Source organism: Danio aesculapii, chromosome 16 (assembly GCF_903798145.1).
Source record: "Danio aesculapii chromosome 16, fDanAes4.1, whole genome shotgun sequence".
NCBI lineage: Eukaryota > Metazoa > Chordata > Actinopteri > Cypriniformes > Danionidae > Danio > Danio aesculapii.
Genome location: NC_079450.1, coordinates 31,729,119 through 31,750,084, shown reverse-complemented (window position 1 = coordinate 31,750,084; position 20,966 = coordinate 31,729,119). Strand labels below are relative to the sequence as shown.

General features: G+C 37.9%; 1 protein-coding gene across 3 annotated transcripts in view; it reads right to left on the bottom strand.

The window, feature by feature from the left end:
- cadm4 (cell adhesion molecule 4) overlaps positions 1-20,966 on the bottom strand; it is a 301,336-nt gene that overhangs the window by 25,558 nt on the left and 254,812 nt on the right. For 2 of the 3 annotated variants that reach the window (XM_056474922.1, XM_056474921.1), the window contains exons 5-7: positions 18,982-19,072; positions 12,387-12,559; positions 3,186-3,251 (exon numbers count right to left, since the gene is read on the bottom strand). In XM_056474922.1, coding sequence (XP_056330897.1) covers positions 3,186-3,251; positions 12,387-12,559; positions 18,982-19,072 — 330 coding nt within the window. The remainder of the gene's footprint in view (positions 1-3,185; positions 3,252-12,386; positions 12,560-18,981; positions 19,073-20,966) is intronic. The other variant, XM_056474923.1, reaches the window with a different exon arrangement.

The window sequence follows — 20,966 nt, the reverse complement described above, 5'->3', positions numbered from 1 at the left end:
ATACTGAACGTAGCCCCAAACCATGATTTTTCCTTCACCAAACTTGACTGATTTCTATGAGAATATTGGGTCTATGCGGGTTCCAATAAGTCTTCTGCAGTATTTGGGATTATTGGGATGCAGTTCAACAGATGATTCATTGGAAAAAATCTACCTTCTGCCACTTTTCCAAATAATCAACAAGAAGTCAAGTTATTATTTGTTGCTCTAACAACTGGGATCCACGACAAGACTTTTGTCAGGCAGTGTACGGTGCGTGAATAATTTTCTACATGCGCTGCTCGATTTTTCTTATCACACGAAAAAAGTATAAGCAGCTCGCACATGTGCTTTGAAATGCTAAACAGATATCCGCAGCTCCATTTTAAATGAGTACAAACACATTTTTTGCTGTTGTCACTAATGACGTGTTGAAGAAAAGGATGGTTTTTTTCTCATGTGCATGTGTTGAGTTTATACAAACAATAAAATGTTCAAGTTGAAGTTTACGTTGGGCTTTAATGAACAAACTGAGTCTGAAGTAGAATATGGTATGTAAAAACAGACCTACAGTTCAGTATGCAAATATCACTGTGACATCACTGTCAATGACATTCGGAATACTGAATATTTCAATAATGTAAAGGTGCATTCACACCAATTTTAATTATGTAATAAATAAAATAGGGCAGGAAATGCTTAAAGTAGAGGGCAGAAAATGGTTTGTGTTTTAGTAATTACATTAATAATAAAATGACTTGAATGAACTATACAGTACATAAGACAACAATTATATGAAGCAAGGATTATATTTTTTCCTCTGTCAAACATCAATTCTCAATATTGATTGTTTTGAATGAAGAATGATTTTGAATAAAAACCTCTTGCATTCACAGTGGATTACTACTCTAAGCAGCTGTTGTGTGACCTTTCATTGACAATTAAATTAACTTTTGTTTTCAAAATATGCTTGTCCTAACTGTTAAAAATGCAGCATAAGGCTGAGATTTTGTGCAAAATAGTTTATAAACCAGATAAAGAAAGAACCTTTAAGCAGAATTAACTGTTAAAGAAAAAATAAGTATATAATTATTAACAATAATACAGTGTTTATTTGGCTAGCACTATAATAATACAGCCCTTTAATTCTCTGGTTAAAGGAGGCTCTGAGGTCAGCTACCTTTTAACCACGAAGTGGCCTTTTTAATTTTTCTGGTTAATCACTGTTGCTTCTCTATGCTTATGTCAATGGTTTGCTGCACATTAATTCCAACAGGTTTTCAAAATATTTATACTGTTGTTTCCATCAGGATGCTCATCTAAAATAGAACATCTGTACACAGTTTTGAGAGTCTAGTATGTATGTATGTATATATATATATATATATATATATATATATATATATATATATATATATATTAGTTTTTATTTTAATTTCAGTAATTTTATTAAATAAAAAGTTTGTATGGTTTATGTGGAAAACAGCTGTAAAGTAATATTTTAAATAATTTAGTAGATACAGTATATTACAATATAGTGACTTACTGTTGCAACTAAACAAGTGATTCTAATTGGATTTGTAATGTAAACCTTAAACAAAAGTTATCATTTTTTAATTTTTGTGTTATGTTTTTAGTTACAACACTCTCAAAAACATTCCACATAAAGCAAAAAAAAAAAAAAACCATACCACATACCAATTAAGGTATGGGTTCTCAAATTTGGTGCTGGAGGTCTGGTGTCTTGCAGATGTTAGCTCTAACTTGTCTTAACACAACTGCAGGGATGTTTCTAGAAAGCCTAGTAAAAGCTTGATAAGCTAGCCCAGGTGCATCTGATTGGGTTTGGAACTAAAAATCTGCAGGGCATCTGACCTCCAGTACCGACATTGAGAACCCCTGCATTAAGGCATTATCCATGCTATTTGAAAACCATAGCATAAATCCATATACTTTAGCAATAACTCTCAAAATATAATATATAATAAAAATAACTATACACACAATTCCAACCCAGGCTCATTCTGAAAACAAACCATTCTAGAGACCACCAAATACATCCCAGGAGGTACTTTTTTCGCACCTGCTGTTCTCATGTAAATTCACCAGAGGCCGCTGTCGACTGACTGACCAATCGACTGGCCAACCTTCTCCTTCCCTAAACCCAACCAATGGAGTTTTCAAAAGCACTGATTGACCCGCCCACCCACTTCCCTAAACCCAACAAACAGTTTTAAAAAAAAACAATCCAGAAAAGGAAAATCCTTCGCATGATTTTTACCACAATTTCAGATTTTACCCCATTCTCACCTTGTTATTTGATTGTTTATTTTATTTTTTGGCTTCTGTTTTTGTCTTACCCACTTTCTGGAACTGTTCTTCACCAAACCCTGTCGTCATACTCGTAGTCAACTTTTCTCTGTGTCTAAAGTCCACCGACGTACATGGTGAGCTACTGGACAAACTGGTAACAGTGGGAAAGCTGTCCATTCGGAGGTAAGCGGTCAGCTGCTAAGCGCGAAAGAAACAGCGTCATACTGCCCTGTAGCTTTCATTTTAAAGACGAAATGCAGCCATATGTACTTCTGGCTACGTGATTCGCAATCTCCAGAAATGTGTATAGGGCTACGTTATCAGAATGAGCCTATGTTGCACAATTCACTGCACCAACCAACCATAAACAATTTAGGTCACTGTATGCGAGGGCTGAGCCCCGCTACGAATGAAATCCTAGAACCAATCCTGTGATATAACATTAATCTTTTACAGCAACTCATTAGCCTAGCGATTTTTTAAAGTTCCTTGATGCATGCATGAACCAGTTTAATAAAAAATGTTGATAACGTAGATATATCTGTTTCTGAGAAAACAGAACATGAACCTTTCCACCACTTACTAGACATTTCAGTTGGAAACTGCCTCTAAACATGCAAGTAGCTAAATAATATATAGCTTTATATAAAAATGTCCTATTTTGAAAAAAGCCACATATTGTTCCTGAGCGTGGGCTGGTAGAAACCTGGCCTGTTTTAGTCTGAGATAAAGAAAGATGGTTGAAAATAGACATGTATAACTCAAGTATGACTATATGTGAAGCAAAAAAAAAAAAAACATAACATTATGAAAGCAACTCTGGAGGAAAAACTAGAGAAGGGAAGTGAATGATGAGAACAGAAGGTGATGTGAGGTGACGGATGGAGGGTTACCTTGGTATTCCTTGGAGGATGGAAGGTTGGGGTGAGCGATGGCAGGATGAGATTGAGCAACAGACACTACAAGGGAATGGCATTATAACATGGTTATTCACAAACTACAGCAGCTACATTCAAGCACATGCAGGGGAAAACATTCTAAATGAAGCATATTATCTACAAGCAAGTGATAAAACAGTGCGATGTGTGAAATGACACCCTTCTGCCAGGGTCATAGGTCTCTTTGTGGATAACATCTCCAACCAGCAGGGTGCAGCAGATTCCTGTTCCACCCTTTCATCCTTTACCGCTGCAAAATACTGCAGTTACTGGCACCCTGGGCTCAGCTCTCTCTCTCACTGTAATCTTCAATCCCTCCATCCCAAAGATCATCAATCTTACTGCTCTACTCACCATCCTCCACACCTCTAATATAAGCACTAGCCTCATCGCTCTTTCTCGCCACATTTCATTCCGCTTTCAGGCTCGCAGCTACTCTCTCCTCTATCTGCATAAGTTCTGTGGCTTTTTATGCAACAAAGAGCAGCATCACATCGGTTTTCGGGTTGCGTACGTGTGTGGCCTTCAATACTCAGAGGGATTAACAGCGTGGTACCAGACCGATCGATAACCGGACACTGATCAATAGACCACCCGTCTTCTTCAGGAAGAGAAGGGCAGCAAATCATCCCTCTCATTTCTCTTCTCTCAATAACTCTCATCTTCTTTTGAGGCCAAATATCTCACATTTTATAGCAGCTCAAACTCTTAAAGGGGCGGAGAGATCATTTCCTTTAAAATGACTCTTAAAGGCACAGTCGATACAAAATTGTCAATTCTGTCATCATTTCCTCAACATCATTATGTCCCTCCAGTATGATTTTCTTTTTGGAATATAAATGAACAATGAAATTCTTCAGACAAAAAGAGGAGTAGCACCAATGGAATTATAAGAGTAGAGACCAACAGGTTGGATTTCAGATCTTTTCACCAATAATCGATTAATTAACCAGTAGTTTTTCAGCTGGATACTGACCAAAAAGTTAAGGTGCAGTATATAAGTTTGACACCCAGTGGTTGAACTCGGTATTGCACACCTGGTTCAAATCACACACAAGCGCAGGTTACCAGATTGACGACACGAAACAGCAGTGTGCCTGACGCCTGTTTCAAACCGCAAGCATAAGCAGAGCATGAGCAGCGCGTGCGCAGCGCGTATGGAGAGCAGAAGCAACGCGTAGGCGTTTACCTTTATTTCCAATCAGCCTGTGTTGGAAGATCACTAATAAATCAAATTTATCTCGATATCAAGCTGAATAAGCTGCAACCTGATCATTGAGTCTATGTGTTATACTGGAGTCCTGCATCAGTTCAATTTAGAAACCATTCAAAAGCTTATGTAAACCAGTAAACAGATTCATTGAAACGATTCAAGATTCACAAATTTTAGAGGGAAAAGGAAGGGTAAAAATAACAGTAAATAATGCCTTTGTTTTGGTTTGTTTTTTTATACAGATATTTGGCACGTCTCTCTAAAATACTTAGAGTATTGCAGACAGATCACTTTTATGTTGTTTCATGGTGCTTCTGCATCCTTTTTAAGCTTGAAAGCTTCAGTCCCAATTCACTGTAATTGCTCAGAAGGCAGTCTTCAAAATGTCTCCTTTTGTGCACTACAGAAGAAAGACAGTCATACAGGTTGGGAATGGCATGAGGCTGAGTAAATAATGGCCAAATTTTCTTTTTTTGCCCTATTCCATCAGTCAGATCCTTTTTTCTCATTACATTTCCTGTCCCTTTTCCCTTTTTTCTCCTCTCCTTTCAGAGCTTCCACTTTCCTCGTTCATTATAATTCTCTGTTTTTCCTGCACATTTTCCCAAAACCAATCATTTAAGAGGCGTTTCTTCTTTCCTGCTTCCTGCGCATCATTACGGCTCAGACTGAAAGCTGATAAACATTTCATCACACAGATGTTTGGATGAGTCACGTCAGCAATGTTGTTCTCCGCGTTCCTGGGACTCTGGGTTTTGTGCCACATTATACCACCAAAAAGACAGAGAGAGTGGCAGATCTCCAAACTGTGTTCTAATCCTCCGAATATGGAGTTGGTAAATCCCACAGTCTCTCACCTCTTCACTCAAAGGCCAAGTCTCTGCCGTCAACTCGACACACTCCTCGATTCGCCGCGCTTAATATTCCTGTCATGACTATCCAAAGGTAAAAAATGACATTTTCAATTACCATAGGCTCTCTTGCTCATGCTTCCTCGTCCTTTTCCAGAGTTTCACTTCATTAATTAAGTGCCCATGTTGTTTCTCCCAATTAGAGCCACAGCTCATTACTGCGCTACATCTTTTCCTCTGTCCTGCGAGCATTGCTGCTTCTCCCACCATCTCTTATCCCGTTCCCTCATTTCAATCTCTTTCTGAGGCTGTTCAATTGTAATGGCTTTTATCGGCTGCGAGGTCAATTGTTGCTAAGTACTGCTGCTGTTTAACATAAGAAAATCTCCAGGGGAATATCCTATGACCATCTGACCAGTGAATAAGATATTTATTTAGAGGTGAGAAGATATACAGTGCTCAGCATAATTATGTACACTCCATTTTGAAAATGCATATTTTTCTCCATTTCGCAGTGAATATAGGCAATGTATTTTGGTGCATTTAAACAAAACAGATTTATTTAACAGATATATTTATTAAAATAATATTTTAGTCACCAAACATATTTAGAAATCGAAAGATAATACAATTAAATTCAAGTAAAATATTGCAAAAATAAAAACCAACCTACAAAGTTTTTAAAACTTTAAAAGTTTTAAATTTTTCTGCTTCTTTTGATTTTTCCTCTTTTTAAAATTTGTATGAGAGGAGGATCCGGCTGATAGTTGAACCTAGAATCCAGAAGGAACATTGCAGTTTTTGTCCAGGCTGTGGAACACAGGACCAGCTCTATACCCTCACCAGGGTGCACAAAGGTTCATGGGAGTATGCCCAACCAGTCCACATGTGTTTTGTTGACTTGGAGAAGGCATTCGACTGTGTGCCTTGTGGCATTCTGTGGAGGGTGCTCTAGGAGTATGGGGTCAGAGGCGCTCTATTGAGGGCTGTCTTGTCCCTGTATGAACGGAGCAGGAGTTTGGTTTGTATTGCCTGTAATAAGTCAAACTTGTTTCCAGTGCATGTTGGACTCTGAATTCTGTTCAGAATTTTTATTGACAGGATTTAAAAGCGCAGCCTCAGGGACTACAGGATTTCATCTGTTATTCGCAGACAATGTTGTTCTGTTGGCTTCATCGAACATGAACCTTCAGCATGCACTGGGGCAGTTTGCTGCCGAGTGTGACTTGGCTGGGATGAGAATCAGTACCTAGGTCCAAGGCCATGGTGCTCCACCGGAAAAAGGTGGTTTGCCATCTCCAGGTTGGATGAAACTTCTTACCCCCAGGAAGGATGGAATGTGAGATTGACAGGCAGATTGGTGCAGCAGTAATGCGGTCGATATACCGGTCCGTTGTGGTAAAGAAGGAGCTGAGCCGAAAGGCAAAGCTCTCGATTTACCGGTCAACCTATGTTTCTACTCTCACCTATGGTCATGAGCTTTGGGTCATGACTGAAAGGACAAGATCTCGGATACAAGCGACCGAAATGAGTTTCCTTTGCAGGGTGGCAGGGTGCACCCTTATAGATAGGGTGAGGAGCTCTGTCACCCAGGAGGAGCTCAGAGTAGAGCCGCTGCTCCTCCACATCGAGAGAAGTCAGCTGAGGTGGCTTGGGCATCTGTTTCGGATGCCTCCTGGATGCCTACCTAGGGAAGTGTTCCAGGCATACCCCAGCGGAAGGAGGCTCCGGGAAAGACCAAGGACACGCTGGAGGGACTATGTCTTTTGACTTGCCTGGGAACACCTCGGGATCTTCCCAGAGGAGCTGGAGGAAGTATCTGGGGAGAGGGAGGTCTGGGGTTCTCTTCTAAGACTGCTGCCCCGCGACCTGGCCCTGGAAAAGCGGTTGAAAATGAATGAACATATATATTTGGGTGTACTAGTTTTTGGACCGTTTTCTTAAGGTATTTTGTTAGATGAGTATCAGATTTGACTTCAGTACTGGTTAATCTAATGTATATGCACAAATATAATATTGTATAGCTTTCTATTAAAAATATTAATTTAAAAGATAGATTTGTGAGGGGTGTATTTATATATGCTGAGCACTGTCTGCGTTCATAAACATTTTTTTTTTTTGTTGTTGCATCGTTTGTATACTGTATATATAAAATGTCACATCCTTTAACCTTAACTCCAGCACTCACAAAAGCATTTTTGTATTCTTAGGTCTCCATTAAAATTATTTAGCATGTTTAAGACATTTTCCTCATGGAGACTTTTAACTTCTTGCTACAGTGTAGGTGATTTCAGGCTTAACAGTTCTTGTGTAGGCAGCAAACCTGAACCATGCAGATACACACACTGAAATAAATGTAAAACTGTAGCTATGCATTTAAATGCTTCCAAAGTGGGTTTGGGTTTTAAAAAAGTGTGTACCAAATATATATGCAAATGTAGAAGTTTCCAGACAAAGATAAAGCAGCACAGGCGTACATGTTGAGTCATGTGATAAATACACACTTGCATATCAGTCAGCATAAATTGCTAAATTTCCAAAATTGAAAACAAAGTCTCCTCCTCCTCTGTCGTCTCGTCTTCCTCATTTCCTTATCTGCAAAACCTGTTTCCCTGCTCATTCAGTCTTTCTCTTACGCTCCTCCAGTTTATAATCATCATTCTGCTCATACTGGCTGGTTGCTCCTCATTTTGCACTCCATGGTCATTTTAGACATTAAATAAATCAGTGTGAAAAAGTTTGTCAGCGCGAAGCCGCGAGATACTGAGATCAGCCCTCCTCCGTCCTCTCGTGTCACAGTGACTGCTGACTCATCATCTAATAGTTCTCCCTCATCCTCTATCAGCCTTCAGCAGTCAGCTTTTTCCCTCCTTTTAGTTGCACAGAGCATGGGATTTCCAGCGGATGAAGCCTAAACACGCTGATACCGCTGAGAGTTAACACCAAATCTTGTTCATTTACTCCCACACAAACATATTAAATGGGAAAGTCTGTGTTCTGTGTAGGAGACGCAATGAGAAAGAGACAAGGAAGGAAGGATAGGAGAAAAAGATTAATTGAACAAAGGGATGGAAAAGGAAGAGCTTCAGAAGGAAGAAAAAAGTAACTTAAGAAGGAAGAAAAGTATTTAAAAAGGATATAAAAATCAAGGATGAGTGACAAAACAAGATAAAAGAAAGATAAGGGGGGAAGGAAGGAAGAATAAGAGTAGAGACTGAAGTATGGAAAGGATTGAAAGTCGGAAAAGGGAAGAAAGGAAGGAAGGCTGGAAAGTAAGTAGGAAAATAAGGTTGGATAGAAGAAGGAAGGAAGGAAAGAACTGGTAGAACAAAAGAAACACAAAGCACAAGAGAAGAAAGATACAGCTGGATGGAAGAAAAGATGAGAGTAATTGGAAATAAGATGGAAGGAAGGAACCAAAAAGGGGGGAAGGATAATGGAGAGGATTCAAAGAAAAAATGATGAAGCAAACGAAGGCATAATGAAGGAAGTACAACTTAAGAAGGAAGAAAATAATTCAATAAAAAGTGTAAAAGAAAAAATGGGTATGGCAAACAAATCAAGATAAAAGAAAGACAACGAGGGAAAGAAGGAAGACTGAGAGAAGAGACTGAGAGAAGTATGGAAAGGATTGATAGTAGGAAAAGGGAAGAAAGGAGGGATGGCTAGAAAGAACTGAAAGAATGAAAGAAACACAAAGGACAAGTGAATAAAGATGGACGGAAGAAAGAAATGAAGAAAATAGGAGAGGAAGGGGAAACAAGATGGAAGGAAGGAAGCAAGGAAAGTATAACAAGGAGGGAAGGATAATAGAGAGGATTTAAAGAAAAAAAATGATGAAGCAAACAAAGGGATGAAGAAAGAAGAAGAAAAAGGCAACTTAGAAGAAGTAAAACAATTTAATAAAAACTTTTTGAAAAATGAAAATGGAAAAAACAAGATAAAAGAAAGAAAAGGAGGGAGGGAAGGAAGAATAACAGAAAAGACTGAAGTATGGAAAGGATTGATGGATGGAAAGGTTGAAGGAAGAAAAAAAGGGTAGAAAGTAAGTACTCCAGGAAAATAAGGTTAGATAGGAGGAGGAAGAAAGAAAAGAACTGGAAGAATGAAAAAACACCAAGTAAAAGGGAAGAAGGATATAGTTTGAAGGAAGAAAGGAATGAAGAAAAGAGGAGAGAAAATGAAAAAGCGGAAGAAAGGAAGGAAGGAATTTAGAGGCACAATTGATAAAGGGAAGAGATCGAAGTGTGGAAAGAAAGAAAGAAAGAAAGAAAGAAAGAAAGAAAGAAAGAAAGAAAGAAAGAAAGAAAGAAAGAAAGAAAGAAAGAAAGAAAGAAAGAAAGAAAGAAAGAAAGAAAGAAATATGAGATGGAGGATTGCCCAAAATGTTGGATGGAAGGAGGAAGGAAACACACAAAGGACAAGTGAAGGAAGATACAGTTGGATAGAAGAAGGGAATGGAAAAGAGGAGAGTGTGGAATGGAAAAAGACAAAAGAAAAGTAATGAATGAATGAATGAAGGATGGATGGATGGATGGAAGAAAAGAACATAAACTATGAAAGAAAGGAAAGAATGATGAAAGGGAGGATCGAAAGAAGACAAATGTTGGTGGAAGGAAGTAAGAAAGAACAGAAAGGATGAAAGAACAGGGGGACAGGGACAGGGTGAGGGGTAAAGGAAAGGAGGAAGGAAAGAACCTAGGAAGGATTCAAAATGTAAGGGTGAGAGGGAAGAGCGAAGGAGGAAACAAGAGTGAAATTAGGCAAGTATGGAAGGAAGAAAATAAACAAGGAAGGAAGGAAGGAAGTTAGAAAAAAGGATGGAAGAAATAGGAGAAATAAGAAGGAAGTAAAACAGGCCGAGAAAAAGGGATTCCTGGGCCGTTCTCAGAAGTGCAGAGGTGTTTCAAAGCTAAGAGGCTCACCTACACAGAACTGCGGATAGAACGAGTGGAAGAGAGAGGGAGCGAGGGAAAGAAGCGGGATGAAAGATGACATTCCCACCCACCTGTGCTCTCCAGGCTGCCTCGTTAACGTGCGTATTTGATAGCTGCCGTTACCATGCAAAAAAAAGAAGAGGAAAAAAGAGAGAGAAAGGAGGGAGACCTCTGGGGACCTCATTTCTTGCACTCTTTTAAAATACATCACACATCCTGCAGGTCTAAAACTGAAACGTGCAATATACTGAACATCCACAGGGGGCAGATCTGAGCGAGAGGGGGAGGACACCATAAAAAAAATAAAAAAACACCATGGTGGGAGCACAAGACAAGTTTGTCGCATCCAAAGCTACACTAAACCATCTCAGTAGCCAAGAACCCACGCTGTTCTCCAACTGCAAAGAAAGTGTAGGTGTTTGGGCGCATACATATGAAATTGTTTTGTAACACAGACTGCTGAAAAACATGTTTCATTAGAAAACCTAGACATTATGACATGCGGAAATAGCGCTGCTTAATTATGAAAGAAATCATTATCACATTTTAGTCAATACTGTAATCTTAATTATTTAAAACGATTATGAGTGGGCCTAATAACTGTGCTTTAAGTATTGTTTTCACTGTAAGAATTCAACTTAATTTGTATTTATTAAACTATAAATCTTGTAGTTCATTAATTGATTAAATCTACAAAAGTCCTTCAATCAAAAACAGTGAGTGATTATGTATTTTGTTGATTGATTAATAATAATAAACACAGTTGCACTAATGATCTGTTTCCACTGAGTGGTACAGTACAGTACGGTACGGGTTGGTACATGTCTCCTTTATCAGGCTTGCTTTTCCACTGCCAAAAGGGTAGAATTGATAAGACAGAAAGTTTCAGTCAATGTCATTATCGCTTGAGGAAATGTTAAAGTAAAGCTGTATGGGTCGTTCACATATCATATGAGAAGCACTTCTTATAAAACAGAGGCTTTATACATTCAAATACTTGTGTAAATGTTCATTACTAACCTTTCTATGAACATGATTTGATTATAACTGCAGATCAATGAAATAGCCTGCTGTAACATCTGCGATCCTATACGAATAAATAAATAAATGCAACATATACTGTATGAACACATACAGACCCTTACAGTCTTCGTGATATTATGAATTACAAAAAAACTACACACAGCAGACATTTAGTCCTTATTTGGGTTAAAAAACAACATGCAACATATTGCCCAAAGTCAGTGCAAACCTCCCATCTGTGTCACCAGCACTTGTAACCTCTTGTTAGAAAGTAATTCTGTCAGTCCAAGTTCATAATAGTTTAAAAAGCGATGATAATAGTTAAACGTGGCAGTTTGTTTTACGTTTTAGGTTGCTGAAAGAATCATTTGCTCTACTGTTTTTCACGTTTGTCTGTTTCTGAAAGGATCAGATGTCAGAAGCGCTTCAATAATCACGCACACATTATTATTATCAGCTCAAGAAGTTCGTTCTTTCAAATATAGACTGGCGGCGAGCTCTCTTGAGAAGGTGAAACCATTCGCGTTTTAGATTGCCTTGTAAACAATGACAGGATGGATTCTGCTGTTCTTCTTGGCTTTGTGGCTGTTCATCAAGATGATGACAAGGTTTGTTTGAGCTCGGGTCGATCATGGCTTGTTATTATATGTATATATTATTACGGTGTAATGTCTCGGCTGTGTATTTAAAAATGGCGGTTCCTTTGCTTTTATTCTCCTGGCTTGTACACGCTGGTGACATATATCTGCAAACCAATAGAGTTCAGCTGCGCATCAAGCTCTCCGCCTTTTGGTACCCTTTTGTTGTGCCAGGTACCCTTTCAAAAAGTGGTACAGTTCGCTTTTTGGTACCTTTTGACAGTTGAAACGGCCATAAAAGCGTACCGAACCGTACAATACCATATCGTACCATACCATACCACTCAGTGGAAATGGGCCGTTAAAGAACCACACGGATCCGATTTACTGTTACTCATGCATTTTCATTATTGATTTTTTCATAATCGTTATAGCGGCCAATATCAACATCATAACTGAATTTCAATCAATTGCACAGCCCTATGCAAATATATGATCTGTTTTGTGTAGTGGTGAGGGTTAATGTCGAGTCCAGGGATCACTTGCTTTCTTACCGTACACCAGCAGTGTGTAGTGATCAGCTGCACGGCCGTAATTATTATGCGCCTGACAGAGGTAGGTGCCATTGTGTGATTGGCTGAGGCGAGACATGTGGAGGATGTTGCCGGTTTTCTCCGCCCTCTCAGGAAGAGTGTCGTTCACTCGTGACCACTGGATGTCACGTGGTCTAGAAAAGAAGTGGAAAATGACATTATATAAAGAAGCAATCAAGAATATAAAATGAGTGGCAGAACAAAGGCATTAAAAGACAAGCTCAAAATCAAATCTTCTCCAAATAATGAGGCTCCAGAGACCGAGAATGGAAATAAGGTAATATAAAAAAGGCATAAAAGAACTACAATCTGTGTAAGCCTTATATATTTTATATCAGAAAATATAATCGAAATTTGTTTTAATCCACTGACATAATTTAACATCTACTTCAGCACAATGTAAATAATAGTTAATAAGGAAATGATACTGAGAAATGTAATAACATTTGTTTTCACAAAAGTTTTTGTTTTTAAGCAAATCACCTACAGTTGAAGTCAGAATTATTAGCCCCCCTAATTATTTTTCCCCAATTTCTGTTTAACAGAGAGAAGATTTTTTTCAGCACATTTCTAAACATAATAGTTTTAATAACTCATCTCTAATAACTGATTTAATTTATCTTTGTCATGATGACAGTAAATAATATTTTACTAGATATTTTTCAAGATACTTCTATACAGCTTAAAGTGACATTTTAAGGCTTAACTAGGTTAATTAGGTTAACTAGGCAGGTTAGGGTAATTAGGCAAGCTAGTGTATAACGATGGTTTGTTCTGTAGACTATCGAAAGAAATATAGCATAAAGGGGCTAAAAATTGTCCATAAAATAGGTTTTAAAAAATTATCAACTGCTTTTATTCTAGCCCAAATAAAACAAATAAGACTTTCTCCTGAAGATACTGTGAAAATTTCTTTGCTCTGTTATACATAATTTGGGAAATATTTAAAAAAGAAAAAAAAAAATCAAAAGGGGCTAATAATTCTGACTTCAACTGTACATAGACATACATAAAATATTATGTTCAACAAACATTAGTGGTTATAATCCACAATAACCCACTTAAAGGAACATCACTTATTTTGTAAATATTCTCATTTAACAGAACCCCTGGAGCTAAACAGTTAAGTTTTACCAATTTATAAATCCATTAGGGTGCTCTCCAGAACTGGGGGATGCACTTTTAGCTTAGCATAAATCATTGAATAGGATTAGATCATTAGCATTAGTTTCATCAAAGCTAGATTCTTCTGTTGTTACATTGTGTACTAAGACTGATGGAACATTAAAGACCCCCTATTATACATTTTAAAAGATCATATTTTGGTTTTGGGGGTCTCCAACAACAGTCTGATATGCATCATTTGTTCCCAAACCCCTCCTTGCTGATTGGTCCGATGACCCAATCTGTTGTGATTGGTTGACTGCGTTCAGCGTGAGACAGAGAGAATCGGCCACCATGGCTTATCAACAATTTTGAAGTAGTCAGAGTGCAGAGTGTATGTGTGAGCCCAATGCAGGAGTGCATTAAAGCAGTGTAGTTAATCACCAGCATATTGCACTATTCTCAACCATGACACACATTCACTATTAAACCACACAGTGGCAAAAACTGAACTATTTTGAAACTTGACCACCGCATGTGTGTAGGAACAGCTGACGGTGGCCGTAGCAACGACAAACGGCAGTAGATCATGAGCTTACAAACACATTTAATCTGGTAAAGAAAGCGGCATGCGTCGCGTTTTCAACGTGGCTTTAGACACGATATGAGAATATAAAGAGTTAAACAGATACAGCACAGGCTGCGTGGAGCGGTTACATGTAACAAAACACAATAAAATTCACATTTTGTAAGCTAGAGAAAACAAGGAGGCAACCATTTTAATCGCACTTAAGTTACTTACACTTGTGAAATGGAGGAAGAAACTGATTCATGAACTGTGTACTGTGAAGTTCCTGTCAAGCTCTGACAAAATGTCATACATGAATGGTCTTTTCTGATCCTTCCTTAAACAAACGGCGGATGAATGCCGTTTTGGTGTAACACTCATCAGAAAAATTGCTGTAACACAGCAGAAGGCTGGGGCTATAATATATTTGAAAAAATTATCTTCAACCACTGATTCTTCACAGCCTCATCTTTTGGTAGGGAAAATAACACTAACTTTCCCTCACACTTCAGAGCACAGCGTCTTTGCGACATGACTTCGGGATCTTCTACAGTGTTTGTCTTCTTCTCTTTATTTACTACAGTGTTTGTGGGCAGGGTTTTCAATTTTCCCAGGTCTGCGCATGCAACAAATGAGTGGGGCTTGAGTTCCATATCAACATCACGCCAACACGGCTAAAAATTAATTACCCCGACGATTCATTTGAGTCGATTCTTTTATAGATGAATCAATAGTTTTAAACCCGGTGCAAATTCAGATTTAAGTCTTAGCTGGATATTACACTTCACTTAGAACTGTGTTACATTGCATGGAAGGCCATTTCAAAAACAGGTACTATTAAATAGGTACTATTTAAGTGTAGCTATTTTATAGGTAAACATGACTAGGAACTATATTCTTATTCTGGCGTAACAATTAAGGAACCATACTTCTGTATCATGACTGTAGCAGGTGCAATGATATTATGCAATACCTGAAAATAGTTCCCATCTAGGTAACTAAGTAACAGCACTGCATAATTTTTTTTTATTTTCCAGTGAGATACTAATGGTCTAATCTGAATCAATGGTTTATGCCTAGCTAAGCTAAAAGTGCTCCCACCACAAAAAGAGGTCAGCTGAATGTATTCGAATTTGGTACAACTAAACTGCTTAAGTTGACTTGTAAAATTAGCCTTTTTCCAAAAAACGTGGAGTGCTCCTTTAGGATTTTACTGCAAGATGGGGACTATTTTATATGCATTCACGTACTCTTTGCAGAGAAGAGTGCAGAGCAGTACAGTCCTAGCAGATAATACCAGGCAGACAGAGACAAAAGAGCATGAAAGTAGGAGATTACCGAACACACACACACACACACACACTCACACACAAACAGCTGCGAGGTGATCCACAGCAGCAGGAGATACATGGAAAACTGTAGGGCAAAACGCCCGAGGCTTGTGTTCTGAGCCCACCGCCTGTGAACCGCCTCATCCCTCATCCCGCCTGGATACAATACAAGTCTACGTCATCACCGGGAGTAATCCCATGGGACACTTTTAATTACAGCCCTCACAGGATTCAGGATACATACCACACACATTCTCTCAGCCATACATACAGTATGAGCCAACCAGAGCAGCCTAGCGATAATAGACACACCCCTCCAACAAATGCAGACGGTGTTTAATTGGTGATTAATGTCGGATGAACATGATCGTAATGGCTTTATAAGCAAGCCGCGCGACGCAGTGTAACTGTGAGTTCAGCTACCGTAGAGCGGCATCTGGATCCATCTTTCATCCCTCCCATCAATACACTCATTTATCTCAACCTATCCAGAAAGCGTCTCTGCGGGCGGCCGGTCTATTCTCATTTCTCATCACCGCATTCTGTAATCTTCAAACATGCCCCTACAATTAAACATTTACACGTTTCTTACTCTCCTTCTCCCCACCGCATAAATCACGAGGTCTATCATTTCTCTTTCCTGGCTAAAACCCCTCGCAGGCCATCTTTCTTCCCTTCCCTCGCTCCGTCATTCCCTCATTTGGGCGTAAAATGAGTGGCAGCTCTATCTGTCCATCTTTCATTTCTGTAGCCGGTCTCTTACGAGGCTCTGGAGAGCTTTAATGGCTTTCTGCTCACTGGCTCTTAGGGAGAACAGACTCAGTGACCACAGACAAAAAAAAAGAAAAGACAAAGACAGACACAAAGACAAATATGTCTTCTGAAGAAAGAAAGTGTTCACTGTGACACTGCTGAGACTGAATGAGCGACACTTTCTCCTTCAGGATAAGATGTTTAGTGATGGAAGTGAGAAAAACCTGGCAGTTAAAGGTCAAATGCTGGTGGAGGACACTCGGTTGTATTCGGAATATTGTTTTTAATTTAATATATATTACTGCCGTTTTTAACTGTTTATTTTATAGTATTTGAACAAATTTTATATTATTTTTGATAACTATTTACAAATAATAAATTATTACTTTTATTAATTATTTTTTACAACTACTAGCACCCTTTCTAGCCCATGCATATTTTTATTAAACTAATTTGTTTATTATTGTATATTGTCCGGTGGCCAAGAAAACTTAACATGCTGCAATTTAAGAAAACATGCAATTACAAAAAACGCCAGCACATTGAGAAAAGATCATCCGTTTGACAGCGCAAGTGCTGCAAATCCTCACAACGCAAACACATTTTAAAAAAACGCACTGACTTTTCTCACAACGCAAACAAATGAATAAAATGAGCGGCATTTTCTCACAACACAAACAAATTAATAAAACGTGCTGTATTTTCTCACAAAGCAAACAAATTAATAAAACACGCTGCATTTTTTCACAACACAAACAAGTTATTAAAACGCCCTGCATTTTCTCACAATGCATACAACTTAATAAAACACACTGCATTTTCTCACAACACAAACCCAATCTGACTACTTTCTCACAACACAAACAAATTAATAAAACGCGCTGCATTTTTTCTCAGCGCAAATAAATGAATAAAACGAGCAGCATTTTCTCACAACACAAACAAATTAATAAAACGCGCTGCATTTTTTCTCAGCGCAAACAAATGAATAAAACGAGCAGCATTTTCTCACAACACAAACAAATTAATAAAATCCACTGCATTTTCTCACAACGCAAACAAATTATTAAAACGTGCTGCATTTTTTTCACAACACAAACAAATTAATAAAACGTGCTGCATTTTTTTCACAGTGCAAACAAATTATTAAAATGCACTGCATTTTCTCACAACGCAAACAATTAACGAAAAGGTGCTGCATTTTCTCACAACACATTCATATAGCACGAAACACAATGTAAATGTTTCAAGAGGACACTAAAAGGTGACAGACCAGCCTATTTAGGTTATGGTTATTTAGGCTAATAAATAATAAAGACACAGGTATCGAGATGTTAAAATAAACAAACAAAAAACTCACCTTTTAAAGATCACCTACAACTTCACTGAGCAATAGTCATGGCACAGCGGCGTCGGTCACGTTTTTGGGTCCTCTTTAAACATTTCCATTGTGTGCCATCGTTTTTGCAAGAGTTCTGAGAAAATGCAGTGCGTTTTCGTAAATTGTTTGCGTTGTGAGAAAATGTAGCGTGTTATATTAATTTGTTTGCATTATTTAACAATGCAGCGCATTTTTCAATGTGTATGTGTTCTGAGGATTTGCAGCACGTGTGAAGAACTGATGAAGATCTTTTCTCAATTTGGCGTTTTTTGTAATTGCATGTTTTCTTAGATTGCAGCACGGTAAGCTCTCTCGGCCACCGTAATATTGTGAAAATAAATAGACTGTAATAAAAGCAATAATATACAATAAAATTATACTTAATCTTGAAAATAAATGTTATTTTATTGTGCTTTTTATAATGATTGTTGTTGTTGATGTTGTTTATTCTATGTGTATTATTACATTTGACAAAATCCAATATTCATTTTTTAATTCACAAACAATCAAACAAATCAATACCTGTTAGTTGCTGTAATAAAAAATAATATACAGTTACATCTAAAAAGAAAAATGTATCTTACTTTAGTTTTTTATACTGCATATTATATTTTTATTTCTTTGAACTTGACTGTAAATTCACTCATTATAGAAAAATAATAAATTATCAATAAAAAATAATAAATTTAACAATATATTTGTCCAGACATTTTACTTAATCTTAAAAATAACATACATATTTTTGTGCTTGATTTTTTTTATTATTGCTGTTGTTTATTTCATGTTTATTGCTACATTGATACCAATTCAATCAAAATTATATTATTTACAAACAAAAAAAAAACTCTCTGAAACTGTAATAAAAATAATATCTTACAATGAAATTCATAATTAAATGTATAATTACATTTCTTTGATCTTATTTTTTGTTTTTTATAATGGATATCGTATTGCATTACGGTAGATCTTTTTATTTTAGTAAAATTCACACATATGAACACTGCACACATACATACTGTACATACAATAAACAGTATATTGTTATTCAAACAATATATTTGTCCAGACAATTCTTTTGTTGTGTCCTTTAAAACTAAAATAAAGGGGAAAATAATAAGAGGGAGGGAAAATAATGAGAGGGAGGTAAAAGAAGAGGAACAGAGGACAGAGCCATGGCTGTACTCCCTCATGTAAGATCAGTCTACTGTAATAAAGCTGCATTCAGATGATCCTCTATAAGCAGTTTGGATTGTTACAAGATAAAAGCTGCTCTTATGGGACCAGTTCAGATGATTAGTTCTTAAAGCACATGTAGAAACAGAGCTTCACACACGCCTTCACATCCATCACGAATCTCCCACACGCAGCCTGACAGATGCACTTAGAAAGAAAACACACACAGCGCTCTTGTACACTCACAGTGGGTTTCCGGTAACGGAGCAGGTGAGACTGAGGGAGTCTCCCTCTCGGAGGATGCCCTGAGGGGGAACGATTTTCACCGTAGGAGCAACTGCGGAGATAAAGAGAAAGATACAGACAGGGAATAAAACTTGAGAAGAGCTCTGTCACAAAGCCCACCGAGTGCCTACTGTCCTCAATGGCGGTGCTCTGACTGAGGCTCTGTTTACGCTAGGGTGTTTTCAGCTAAATAAGATGTTTACATCACTTTATTTTGGAAAATATTCACACTACAGGGCTGGAAATGCTCAACAGAAGTACCTATAATATGATAGCACAGTTGTAGAGTTGAGAAAATGTACTTTAAGTAGAAATTTTTCATTTAAAATCAAATTAGGCAAGTTTATATAAGCATGTCAGCAGCAAAATTCATTTATAAGTGAAGTTTATTTATAAACTAATTTCGATCACGTGCTTATGATTGCTAGCGGCTGGATCCGCATTACCCAATGCTCAATGCACCAATCAGACGACTCCTAAGCTACTACAAACACCCTGGGTTACGTACCACCACTATCTTCGTTTTGAAGAATCCCCCATCCACCCCTACTCCTCCTCCTTCCTAGATGGGTGATACGGTGGCCCAGTGCTTAGCACTGTTACCTCACAGCAAGAATCTCTCTAGTTCCAGGCTTTACCAAACCAGCAGACATTTCTGTGCGGAGTTTGCATCTCCCCGTGCTGATGTGGGTTTCCCCCGAGTTCCCCGGTATCCTCCCATCGTCCAAAAAACATGCAACATAAGTTAATTGACTAATCCAAACCGGCACTATAGACATGCTCCTAGTAAATGGTTATCTCTCAAGAGCAATCACTGGCTGTTCATTGGTTATTACAGCAGGGGAGTTCTGGAGATCCACCTGAGCTTAAACTCCTCTCTCACCTTGCAACGGGAGGGAGCCCCGGGCTCGAGGATCTTATGAGCTCAGGGCTCTCTCCCAGGACAGCATGCCAAACAAGTTTATAATTAATCATTAGCTAAGTGTGAACTCTTGAATTGTAAAATGACAATCCATGTGAAATTGAGTTCCCCTTGACATATGTGCAGTTTGGTGCAAAATGTAAAGGATAAATAAATTATATGATTTACATTCCAACCACAGTTTTAAATTGTAAAAAAAAAAAGAAATACTAATTTTAATGCTTTAAAAGTTACAAAATTAAATTAAAAATGTATTACACAAATTGAGTTTGATGTGTGTAGCGCCAAGCAGAAATGGTAGAAAAACGTTAAATGTTATTTGCCCTAATTGCAATTACTGTAGACTCACTCTGAGGAAAAGTAGAATTGCATTTTCATCGATACACCATGACAGGTTTAATTCAATGTGCATTCCAAAATGTATAGCAAAAACTCTGAAAAATGGTGAGTTAAATGTATTTGTAATGTATAATGTAATGTATAATTTGTATTATAATGTATTTGAAAATCTTATTTCAATTAATACATAGCAACGAATGTTGAGCGGAAGTGGTTTTAAAAATGCATTCTCATGATGTCGAACAAATCAATCAATCAGTTCTTTGTGAACTGGTTGATCAAACCAACACGCCAAATCAAACTGAATCGTTTGAAATGGTTCATGTGCTGTAAGGATGAATGAGATCACATATTTATATTGCTGAAATAGCTTTGGATTTCCACAAATATCCCAGTGCAACGTTGTGGTCAGGGGTCACATATTATGTACATTGTAAAAAAAAAAAAAAAATGGGGTGGCACGGTGGGTCAGTGGTCACCTCACAGCAAGAAGGTCACTGATTTGAGTCATTTCTGTGTGAAGTTTACATGTTCTCCTTGTGTTCCCCATGGGTTTCCTCTGGGTGCTCTGGTTTTCCCCACAGTCCAAAATCATGGGCTAAGTGAATTGGGTAAGCTAAATAGTCTGTAGTGTATGTATGTGTGTGTGTATAGGTTTTTCCCAGTACTGGGTTGCAACTGGAAG